General features: G+C 37.8%; 1 protein-coding gene across 2 annotated transcripts in view; it reads left to right on the plus strand.

Moving 5' to 3' along the window:
- The window catches only part of LOC126826797 (uncharacterized), a 52,485-nt gene extending 40,699 nt beyond the window's left edge, over positions 1-11,786 (plus strand). For both annotated transcript variants that reach the window (XM_050555879.1, XM_050555880.1), the window contains exons 9-15: positions 2,144-2,374; positions 2,835-3,007; positions 3,929-4,081; positions 6,431-6,591; positions 7,499-7,690; positions 8,326-8,608; positions 9,542-11,786. In XM_050555879.1, the coding sequence (XP_050411836.1) occupies positions 2,144-2,374; positions 2,835-3,007; positions 3,929-4,081; positions 6,431-6,591; positions 7,499-7,690; positions 8,326-8,608; positions 9,542-9,946 (1,598 nt within the window). In that variant the 3' untranslated portion in view covers positions 9,947-11,786. The remainder of the gene's footprint in view (positions 1-2,143; positions 2,375-2,834; positions 3,008-3,928; positions 4,082-6,430; positions 6,592-7,498; positions 7,691-8,325; positions 8,609-9,541) is intronic.
- The last annotated feature ends 1,299 nt before the right edge of the window (positions 11,787-13,085 follow it).

The raw sequence follows: 13,085 nt of genomic DNA on the forward strand, positions 1-13,085 counted from the left end.
TCTTCCATATGTATACGCCCTACAAATCCGACCTGAAGTACAAAGAACATTTTTAAGGATAACTATTCGCTGAGGGACATAGTCCCCGAGATAATATTTTAATCTCTCCGCTCGGTATCGTTCAAAACGATTTGAATTACAAGGCACATTTTTCCTTGATATTTGATCTACGTTGGTTAGCATGAATGATTGGCCCACCACCTACATAGTAAATCTACTTTAAAGTTACATTATGTAAGAGCTGAATCTGTCTATTACCGGTCTTTATTTTGGCTTTAAATGATACATGAATTATTATTTAGACATTTATTCACATGACAAGTCTATAATCAAGTCGCTAGAACATCGAATGGTGCAGATGTAAGGAGATTAAAACACGATCGCCATTTAATGATTTAATTTTAAAATGGAGATGTGATAATAAAGAATCTAAGTCAAAACTTCAAAATGTGATAACGTCGCTCAGAATAAAGTAATATGAATGAAATTTTCAATATATTAATTTTGCATTTTTTATTTGGAACTATTATAGCAATTAAGAACGACCTGCTTTTTATCCAATTCTTACATAATGTATCTTTAAGAATGTGAATGTTGCGACATCTTTTAAGTAATAAAAGTTATAATGCCCTTGACAGGTGCAGTCAGTATGTTATGTACTACTATCGGGACAATGTGTATCTAATTTCCTATGTAGGGGCTAATCTGTGTCTACGTTATGCATCGCCTGTGCTCTCTCAAAGTGAACTATATTTAGAACTACATATATAATTACTGAGTCTAGTTCGTGTCGCGTTAAAGGACAATATTGGTGTCAGATATTATCACATATGTGATAGAACTAGTTAAACACGTTCCAAATATAATTTTAACACAAAGATCATTGCTGCAATAGGTGCGTCATGAAGATTTCAAGAAAGAGACGTGACGAACGCAAAAGGAAAACGCGGGTTATCCTTCTATATAACTGACTAAATTGACGAGTGATAATAGATACATGGGCCAATTTAGGGACTATTTCTATTTTTCTCGTTTTCCCATATCTAGTGACATTCAATTACTTTTTTGAATTTTCAGATATCCTCTCACATCCTCACATAACAACCATTGGTCTTCGAAGGAATTATTAGTGAGCAGAAATTCGTCCGTGTATTTGTTATCACTCGTTACCTCAGTCAGTTATATAGAAGGATAACTCGTGTTTTACATTTGCGTTCTCTTTCTTGAATCTCCACAACGCATCTATCGTAGCAATGATCTCAGTGTTAAAATTTTATTTGGAACATGTTTAACTAGTTCTATCACATATGTGATAATGACTGACACCAATATTGTCCTTTAACTGTAATTAAGTAGCCTCCAGGGGTTAGGTGGCCGAAAGGCTTTGATTCCCACGGTCTCATATGAGAACTGTTCGTTTTCACGAGTTGAAAATCGTTTGTGTGATTGTTACCAATCACAACTTCAGTAGGCAACAATGTCTGTATTTGCGCAACTTCCGGGTTCTCCAAATCTTTGTTACGAATCATAACAATCATAGAAAGTCATAACTATATTAACCAGTTTAATTATATATGGAAAATCGGTGAACAATGACGTTGTCCATTAATATTTACAAAAGAAAGATCTTGAAACGTTGACATTGAGGATGTCACAATCGGTTGACAAATTTCAACTATTTCTAAGCACTGGCATATATCATCTCTGAATGAGCTCGACATTGGTATAATCCTTATGCTAGGTTCCCACTATCCGATTCGTGCTACGATTAAAATCGTGGTTTTAATCGTGGAGTAATCGTGATGATCCTATTAGGTCTTATCATACATTGAGGTCAGTCGTAGCAGTCGTGCTGATCGTATCGAAACATATCCGAACGTATCTGCACGTACCAGGGGCCTGTTTCACGAAATTTTAAGTAAGATAAAATCCAAATTTTAGTAATTTGATTGGATAATATTAGATTGATTTTAGTGCTTAGCCAATCAAAATTGAAGTATCTACTAAAATTTGGATTTTATCTTTAGTTGAGATTTCGAGAAACAGGGCCCAGATCGTGGACTCAATAGGGATAATTCTATCGTAACTCATCACACTACCATGGGAACCTAGCATAAAAGACAATTTATGATTTAAATTTTAGATCAATGTAGTCCCGAACTATCAATGTGGGGACCGTCAACTTGTCCACAGCCAGAGAAGGACTGGAAATCCGTGACAAGAAATGCTTCTAATGTCATTAGTAGTAGAATCTCTCAATTAATAGATGACTGGTGTGCTAGACGCGATATTGTGGGACAGATTAAAAGAAGTGTACTCGATAAGTTTAAAAATGAATTCGAACTGTTCGAGGATCAAATTAAAGAGATAGAAGGTTTGTTTTCTTTTTCTCGTTCTTCTGTATGTTTTGATATCTCATACAAAAATATTAAAATGGCTAGACCTCATTGATTTGGGTAAAGTGTAAAGTTGTTCATTTCTTTGGATTTTAGACGATGATTTGTTAAGTTAAAGGTACCGTCGCTCAGAATAAAGCAATTTGTATGAAATTTTCAATAACAAGAACGACTTACTCTTTATCTAAATCTTGCATACTGCATCTTTAAGAATGAGGAAGTTGGCTAAGGTTGCATGTTAATCATGTGAGAAATGAAAGTCATAATGACATGGACAGGTGCAGTCACTATTCTCGAGACAATATGTATCTAATTTCTGAACGCGCCTTAATTTTACATGTGACCTAACCCATTGAATCTCAAGTAAGTGTCAAATCGGGTTTTTCAGTGTGCTCATTAAATATCAACGTACCTGACTAAATTATGTTTTATTTAAAGGAACGTTTCTGGGTGCTGAAACTAGAGCTATGTCGGAATATCACCAATCAATGAAATCTAGATCTAATGTTAAAGCTGTGTGGAAAACACAAAAGAAAGAAAGAGACTATGGGGTTTCAAGTCTCGGAATTGCCGTCGGTGAAGCAACTTCATTGAATATTAAAGACGCACAGGTATGGCTTCCATTTGAAAGGGGAGACAATCAATTTCAGCAAGAGGGTCTCACAACAAGATCACTAAACCCCACCACATTGACTTAAATGTTAGATCCATGACATTACTCGACATCTGTCTATACTAATATTTGTGACTGTCGTCTGTTTGTCTGTCTGTACAGGGGGGGGATGCTTAGCACATGCGCGCTGTATCATAAGGTCTGTCATTGAGTCAACTGGTGTGGTTTCAATTCCCCGGATGTACGCGACAAGGAGTATGGTCGCCTCTCCAACCTCATGGGTTTTCTCTGGGTCCTTCGGTTTCCTCCCACTGCTAAAGACCCCTACGCGCAAGCGAATTATTGAACTAAAATTGAACCGTATGATAGTCCCGAAATGACCTAGTTTGTGTCGAGTGGACGTTAAACCCCATCTCTCTCTCTCTCTCTCTCTCTCTCTCTCTCTCTCTCGCTCTCCCAAATCCATGCTTCTTTACCTCCTAACCCTTCAGCAATCAAAATTATGAGTATTCACTAAAACATGGAAGAAAATGTAAATCGACACACTCTTCTTCGGTTATAGAAGATAAAGTATACAAAAATTACAGAGAAATGCGGGGGAGGGTGGGGGCTGGAGAAAGATATATTCGTCATGAATTCAGGGGAGGCAATTACAAGTGTTAGTCCAGAACGTAGATTTCGCCTAATTATCAACTATCCATGTAATAAACTATAGTACCGAATGCAAAGTCCATAAATACGGAGATAGGCGGCGTGGAATCAATACCACGACATAAAGTTAGTTGATTATGGTGGACGACCCAATGTCCACCCACACCCCTTTCAATCCGCTATCCCCACCCATACATGTATGCCACTGCATTGACAAAATGTATAATTGTTGTGTAGTTTTCCTGATTAAATGAATGTATAATTACAGGTGAAGAAATTATTTAAAGACTATAGTACTAGTAGTAAACCGGGTGAAATAATGAGACAAGCCACTCTACATTTTCTACATGAACTCAATAAATCAACACTTACCGAATCTCTGAAAAAATACTTTACTAGGTTCTTTAAAGAAATAGACGAGGTAGGTCTATGTTAATTTAGTGATGTACTAATTAGAATTTCGGGATGGGAGCTTTTGAGAGGGTGTGTCTATCCTTCCCGTTCAATTAAAGCACTCCTAAGTACAATCTGATTAAAATACAGATCTATATTTCGTTTCGTTTTTTTTATACTTTCGATGGCCTTCACTTACATGAAGATCTGACAAGTTATAGAGATAGGTCACGTCAGGGGTCAAAAGACCGACTTATGGCCCTATGATGTCAGACATTTGATTAACCAATCAGCATTGATGTTACTAGTGGATTACCCACAGTTCCGTGCAAAACACGCCTAAAGCTCGCCGTGACAGACCGTTTCATTGGCTTATCCCTGACACCATTCAGAACACGAGTTAAATAACAACTCTTCTAGATCCAAGTGTAGTAAAGACAAGTAAAACGAAATTTTGAACTATAAAAACGAAACGAAATAGGATCTGTGTTTTAACCAGATTCTCCTAAGTACAGCAACATGACAGCCCTTCGTTTAAAGGTTCAATACCACTCTTGTTGTAACTGAATAATATGTCCCAATCTTTATTCTGGTCAACAAATTGTACTATTTTAGAATATTTCAATTAATTGATGATACAAATTTCATCTTAACACACCTTATTTAAAAAATTTGAAAAATTCAACATAATGGTTTGAAACATCTAACGTAAACCTTTTCAAATGAAACTTCGATTTAAAAATATTTTCGAACCCTCTGGACAAGTAAAATAGGATGTAATGGATAATTTACACAACAGGTAGGACACTTAAACATCTAGTAGTTAGATAGAGATATTATTTATTTTCTGGAGCTTTCAAGCCAGCAAGAGTGTTATTGTCCCTTTAATCTGGGTTCTTCTCTAAAACTTTGGACAGTGATTTAAGGTATTAAAAACGGCGAAAGTAATGTTCGTCTCCAAGCAGTATTGTTTACATTGTAGTCGTTTTGGTAGCCTGGTTTGTCACGCAATTAGTTTTTTTGCAATATTCTGCTATGCACTTGTTAATTGGGCGTAATAAATTTCGTGAGTCATGATGTAACTTTATGTAAACATATATGGAGCTCTGTTTAAACGCGAATGATATTGTTACGCAGTTAGGTATTGGTTGTTAATCGGATTATTGACCAGTCATAATTTGGAACAGAAATTTGCTTTTATTACAGCAGTGTTTGAGTGGGATTAGGTCTAATAAAACGAAACACTGCGAGGAGTATGGATGGGAGTGGGCTCGGTGTCGGAGTAAAACAATGAAAAGATTACGATGCCTCCACATAACTCAAAATTTAATGGATACTAAACAGATGGATACAATTTTTATCCTTCGAAAGGAAACAAAACCTTCAATCTTACTAAAGCATTTTGTTAGGATTTCTGATTGAAATTTCGTTCCATTGCAGATGACGGAAAGGATTAAATTAGTTATTTTACCTTTATTTGTTAAAATAAATTATCATTAGTATTCACATACATGTATATTAGGGTGTTTCTATTTTCGTGACATGGAAAAGCATTTTTCAAAGACTATGTCATTCTGAACATCATTTTGGCCCTGATAATAAATTTTGCACTCATAAAATTCATTATCAGGGCCAAAATGATGTTCAGAATGACACTGATCTACCTTTGGTTGAAAATGGCGGAAGGTAATGACTGAAGGTGAAGTTTCGATGGAGTATATTCACCACACTATTAATCTGGCAGAACTATGACTGAACCTGGAAATTGCCATTTTTGGCAAGAAAATTCTGAAAATATTACGGTGTAAGTTTGACCCCGAGTGGACTTCGGTGACGGGTAGAAACCTTAGAAATTCCAAAAAAAGTGAAAAGTGAAACACCCTAATGTATATCTTGGGGGAAGTGCATCATGTATCCCTTTCCTTGGTACCCTAAAGTTAACAATTGTTTATTTGGCTTAATAATCAAGGGCTGAGGGCAGTGGGCTAAATTTTACAACAAGTAGACGTAGAGTTGAAAAACATAACATGTTTTTAAACAAGCAAAGTATAATACATTAAATTGAAAATAAACTGTGTTCTGTGTTAAGAGCTTATGTAGAACATTTTTATCCATAACTTTGTAAATAATGAACGGGTTGATATTAATCCTATTAGAACTTTCACAATGTTGTAGTTTGCAATGGATTCATATAGCGCTAAATGACGCATCGAGTCTTTAAGTAAAACAAACGAATTGCAACGACACTTAAATATAAATTTTCGATAAAGATACCATTTGTTCGATGTAATACAAGACTCTCGTACAAGTGTTTTCTGTTTTTTATAATGTTATGTTTCATTTTCTCGCATTGTAACTATATAAACAACTGTTTCAGATAAGTGGGCTGATTCCAAAGTTTCTAGAATCAGATCGCGAATTGATCAAAACCTTAACGCTAGAAGTTCAGGAAAGCGAAAGTAAAATATTTGAACTGTATCCAGAACTGATCACAAATTGTTCTGATCTACGATCACGATTAGATATGTTTTATTGTCGGTAAGTGTGGAATTCCTTTATTTTTACAGTTTTACAAACCAGTCTTTTTAATTGCCTGGGGATCACGTGGCTAAGTGGGTAAGACGCTGGCTCCAGATTTTCCAGCGTGGTTCCCATTTGTCAGTGTTGCAGGACGGAGGGCCTGACAAGGACAGCTGTCTAGGCCTTCGGATGAGACGAAAAACCGAGGTCCCGTGTATACATTGGAATGCACGTAAAAGATACCTTGGCAGTTGGAATTCGATAGGCGATAGTGCCGCTGCCCAGGCAAAATTTCCCTCTGGCACACTGTATGGTGTGTGCCCGTCTTCATTAGCTCAGTATAGGAGCAGAACAGTAGGACGATAAACCCCATTTCATTTCATTTCATTTTTAATTGTCTCCGTGTTTGAACTGATGTTGGGTGGGGGGGGGGGGGCTTGGGTGGCCGAGTGGTTTAACGCGTGTGCGTTAGATCTCAAGGTCTGTCATTGAGTCAAATGGCGTGCTTTCGACTCCTCGCTTGTACGTGTCGAGCTTCGTGGGTTTTCTCCGGGTTCTCCGGTTTCCTCCCACTTCTACAGGCACCTACGCAGAAGCGAATTATTGGAATGAAATTGAACCATATGTTAGTCCCGAAAAAGCCTAGTATGTGACTAGTGGACGTGACGTTAAATCCCATTTGGTTTAGTTCTTTTGAACTGATCTAAGATCATTGTCTACCGTACAATTTTTTCTGCATGTCACGGTATCGGTCAGGTCTAAATATTAAGGCCACCTGCAGATTTCGTCATGGTCGATGAAGAGTCCCGGAAATATTTTCCTCATATCACACTGTCTGGCCATCTTCATAAGACAGACTGGTGCAGAACAGTGGCACATTAAACCCCATTTCATTTACGAACAGTCTTCTTGTTATCCATTCCAGAAAATTGATGAAGACTGATTTCTCGTTCCGTTCGTTCAATATTGAAAAGACTGAACTTGGAGAAGGGACATTTGCTAAGGTCTACAAGGCGAAAATGCCTGGAGAAGACTTCTATGTGGCATTGAAAGTAAGCAAAGATCCTTTAAAGGAATCGACTGTCAGTGATGTGTTGTTAGAGCATGAATTTTCTAGGTGAGTATTACCCATTAAACACGAATTATTTGTCAATTTAAATCAACATTGATGGTGTGATCTTACCGGGAAAAGATGGGCTTCTGATATCCAATATTTAAGACAAAATAAACATTTTACCATTGGTACACGAATCGTGTACCATAATGCGTTTCAACGCCATTTGTAACAAGGGACTCAAAGAACGAGGCTATAGACATAATCCACAAGTCATGTCAAACGGTGACCACATATTCTTATCTGGAGAGCATGCGCATTAAATACTATCGGTGTAGACTGGAATAACCAGACGCTAGAGATTACCATTCGATTGAGACTTCTGGCGTATTTCGCCGAACATAACTGATTATAAATTACATTAAAAACGGAAACGTTTGAATGTAAATCAGTTTATATACATTCATATTACATTATTATATGCGTTGCGGCTCATTTGTGTCAATTTCTAGGTCCCAAATATTAGCGATTTACCTCCTTTAAAAAGGTGTGTTTTGAGTATGAACTAGTCCCAAGGTAATATTTGAAAAATTACTGACCATAGAACATTAATTTTTGTTTTCACTTTACCCGTCTTCCCGAAAAGTCAGATTGCCCGAAATTTAATTAAACCCGATTTCTCCCACTTTCTATTCCAGGGATTTAAAACACAGAAACATCATACGGTATTACGGATCATCGAGAATCGTTAAAGATCAACAAATAAAATTTGTTATGGTTCTAGAATATTGTACTATGACGTTACAACAGCTTATCAACAGAGAGGCTGAAAAACTACCGGCAAAGGCTGGTAGTGTACCAGCACAAATGATGACAGCCATGTTGAACATGGCGGATCTTGCTTATCAAATATGTGCTGGTTTGGGATATCTTCACCAGAAGAGCGTTGTACATCGGGATCTGAAAACAGAAAACATTTTGGTAAGTGTGGCTAAAAATATGAAAAGACGATTTCGAAATTTATGCGGTGTGGATAAGTCACATGGATTACCCTGACTTTCAGCCTGGTTAAAATACAGATCTACATTTCGTTTCGTTTTTTTTATACTTTCGATGACCTACACTACATGATGATCTGACTGGTTGTACTGGAAGGTCGCGTCAGGAGTCGTACGAGCGGCCTTTGACTCTATGATATCAGACATTGACCCAGTTGTGGGTCACTGGCTGTTCTATTTGAGTATCCGGAGCCCCGGTGGCTCAGTGAGTAAAACGTTGGCTTGCTAACCTGGAGGTTCCGTATTCGATCCCGGTGTTGGCCGAGAAAGTTCATCGGGATTTTCCGATATACTCCCCCCTTGTCAGTGGTGCAGGGCGCGGGGGGGGGGGGGCGGGGGGGGGGGGGCAAGGGACAACGTATATTCGTTTGGATGGGACAAAATTACGAGGTGTACACATTGGCCTGCTCATAAAAGAGCCCCTGACAGTTGGAATTCGAAACAAGAGTAGGCCCTAGGGCTCCCATTGCTTCATTAGCCCAGTCGGATCAGACTATTTGACTATACAGTGAGATGGCGTCTACATGTGCTTGCTTTCGTCTCGAGTTCAGGAAAAAGAATGTTTTGTAACGTTTGTCTTTACTTAATCATCATTTCAGTTTATTTATCACCCTGTCTAGTCGTTCGGGTGGGACGAAAAACCGAGGTCCCGTGTACACATTGGCGTGCACGTAAAAGATCCCTTGGCAGTTGGAATTCGATATAAGAGTAGGCCGTAGCGCCGCTGCCCGGGCAAAATTTCCCTCATAGCACAATGTATGGCGTATGCCCGTCTTCATTAGCCCAGGTAAGGAGAAGAACAGTAGGACGTTAAACCCCATTTCATTTCATTTATTTATCACCCCTTTAATTCCAGCTAACGGAAGACCGAGTGGTGAAGTTAAGTGATCTAGGATTGGCTAAAGTGGGTCTTGGTGTGACCAATCAGGTTGGATCACCAGTGTACATGGCGCCTGAAATTCTTCTAGTTGATACGAAAACTCCGTACGATACCAAAGCTGATGTTTATAGTCTGGGTATTATACTGTGGGAATTATGGTACGGTCAGGATGTAGCTGACCATATCCAGGTGATGATAATGGGAAGCTTTGAGGAGAGTATAAAACGAGGACTCAGACCATCGCTGACTTTGAAGACCAAACCCCCTTCAGAATGGGCAAACATGATAACCAAATGTTGGGATAAGCATGCACCTGCACGACCTAAATGTAATTTCATCATGGACTTCTTCGCAGATTTTATTAAAGCTCATAAAAAATGAAGAGACGTGGTATAGATCAGGGTTTAATTTAACCAGTATCAAATGCCATAAACTAAAATCTAGAATTAAAATACTGTGCAGTTAATGACGCGTGTGTAATTAACTAATGTTGCTTTAAGTATTAACTAGTTCGGTCAATGTTGTTTTAATTATTAACTATATTTATATGTATTATATATTTCGGTTAATATCATTTTGATTATTAACTAGTGCGGTTAATATTGTTTTAATTATTAACTATATTATATAGTTCGGTTAATGTCGTTTTGATTATTAACTAGTGCGGTTAATATTGTTGTATTATTATCTATAGTGTTGTTAATTCCATTCGTATAATTAACTAATTCGGTTGATGTCGTTTGAATAATTCACTAGTGTGTTAATCTTTCGTATTAATTTACTAATGTCGTGGTAAAACTCCAAAGCATATATTTACCCCAGGGTTATTGAATCCTTAAGAATGCGTCTGACAAAAACAGTATTAACCGTGGTAATTAGAGTATTTAAAAAAACACTCAAAATACATGATACTTAGTCACAAAAATGTATATCCTCACATGTCACCTGGTGGTCAATTACGTTTCGTTTTAATTATTTGTTTGTTTTGTTTTACTACTGTGTAGTGTTAAAATCAGAAAGAATGAACGAAACGAAATTGAAATCAGATTTTAATTTAGAGTTAACTTCCAGCGAAGGATCCTCACCACAGAAGTCTCCACTTAATCGGGTTTTTTTTTCATTTTATTTGGTTAATATTGTTACTACATATACAGTGTCTTTAAGGGGTTTCTATTCATTTAGGCTAAAGCGACCTAATGAATAGGGGGATCACGTGGCTAAGTGGGTAAGACGCTGGCTCGCTAGCCTGGAGGTCGGGTGTTCGATCCCTGCATTGGCAGAGAAAGTTCATCCAGATTTTCAGGCGTGGTTCCCCTTGTCAGTGATGCAGGACGGAGGGCCTGACAAGGACAGCAGTCTAGTCGTTCGGGTGGTACGAAAAACCGAGGTCCCGTGTACATATTGGCGTGCACGTAAAAGATCCCTTTGCAGTTGGAATTCGATATAAGAGTACTGATAAGTATTTTTAACAGTATTAAACACATTTTAAGGTGGCTCTGGTGAGATTAGATGTGGTAATTACAAATTGACCATAGAAACTGGAAGACGGGAAAATATTGAGATAAACAAGCAGAATAGGTACATAATATTGTTGTTGAGACAATCTGATTAAAACACAGATCCTATTTCGTTTCGTATTTTATAGTTCAAAATTTCGTTTTACTTGTCTTCACTGATTTATATATAGATCAGCGCTTGTCTTCACAAGAGTAGGCCATCGAAAGTATAAAAAACGAAACGAAATATAGATTTGTATTTTAATCAGATTCTAATTTGAAAAATGCAAAACTAGGTGGGGAATCACGTGGCTAAGTGGTTAAGACGCTGGCTCACTAGCCTGGAGGTTGGGTGTCGATCCCTGCATTGGCCGAGAAAGTTCATCCTGATTTTCCGACGTGGTTTCCCCTTGTCAGTGGTGCAGAACGGAGGGCCTGACAAGGACAGCTGTCTAGTCCTTCGGATGAGACGAAAAATCGAGGTCCCATGTATACATTAGAATGCACGTAAAAGATCCCTTGGCAGTTGGAATTTGATATAAGAGTAGGCGATAGTGCCGCTGCCCGGGCAAAATTTCCCTCATAGCACACTGTATGGCGTATGCCTGTCTTCATTAGCCCAGTATAGGAGCAGAACAGTAGGACGTTAAACCCCATTTCATTTCATTTCATTTGTTGAGAATACAAACTAAATTGTTGAAGATGAAATAAATCTGTCTAATTGATATCTGAAATTTTTTTTTTTAAAAATCCTCAAAAATAAAAATATACATTTTTGGTGGTCTGCCTAATATTTGTTAATATAAAACAGTCATTAGGCAGACCAGTGCATATATATAGCCATTAGGCAGACCAGTGCATATATATAGCCATTAGGCAGACCAGTGCATATATATAGCCATTAGGCAGACCAGTGCATATATATAGCCATTAGGCAGACCAGTGCATATATATAGCCTTTAGGCAGACAAGTCATTATGGCTGACAGGATATCCACTGGACAGGCTAGTATTTATACTTAAAACACAGATGTGACTTCACATAATTTACGAGCAACTTGGCAATCGTACCTTTATACTAGATGCAACATTGAATGGCACGTGCGAGATAATGTCTTTATTTTAAAGGACAATATTGGTGCCAGTCATTATCACATATGTGATAGAACTGGTTAAAGACGATCCAAATATTATTTTATCACAGAGATCATTGCTACGATAGATGTGTAATCAATGTTTCAACAATCGGGAGTGACGAACGCAAAAGGAAAACACGAGTTATCCCTCTATATAACTGACTGAAGTGACAGGTGATAACAGGTACATGGGCGAATTTTTGCTCACTAATAATTCCTTCGAAGATCAAAAGTTGTTGTGTGAGACTGGGAAAGGATATCTGACAATTCATAAAAAGAATTGACTGTCACTAGGTAAGAGAACATGAAAGAAAAATAAAAAAAGTCCGTGCAATACCATGTTTATATAAGTATAGAATGAATAAACACACGTGAATGTACGGACTGTTTCTATTTCTCGTTATACGCCCACATGAAAATGTGGGCGTATATTGTCGTCGACCCTGTCCGTCCATCCTTGCGCCCGGACGTCCGTCCTTCCACAATTGTTTGTGAACAGTCTACAGGTCACAATTTGTATCCGATTTCAATGAAACTTGAAATATAGGTTTATCACCCTAATATCTCGGTTCCTTTCGATATTGGCATGTATCGGACTGTAGCTTCATGGATTATGGCCCCTGATTGTACGAAAAATCACGTTTCTAGATTGTGAACACTGTAGAGGTCACAATTTTTATCCGATTTGATTTAAACTTGAAATGTATACTTTTAACCCAAAGATCTCGGTTCCTTTCGATATTCGCGCATATCGGAACGTAACTGCCTGAATTATGGCCCCTGATTGAACGAACAATCGCGTTTTAGCTTGTGGACCCTATAAAGGTCATAATTTTTATCCGATTTAAAAAAACGTATTATTATATCACCGTTACACCCTAAGGACGGC

The sequence above is a fragment of the Patella vulgata genome, chromosome 7 (genome assembly GCF_932274485.2).
Source record: "Patella vulgata chromosome 7, xgPatVulg1.2, whole genome shotgun sequence".
NCBI classification, from domain to species: domain Eukaryota; kingdom Metazoa; phylum Mollusca; class Gastropoda; family Patellidae; genus Patella; species Patella vulgata.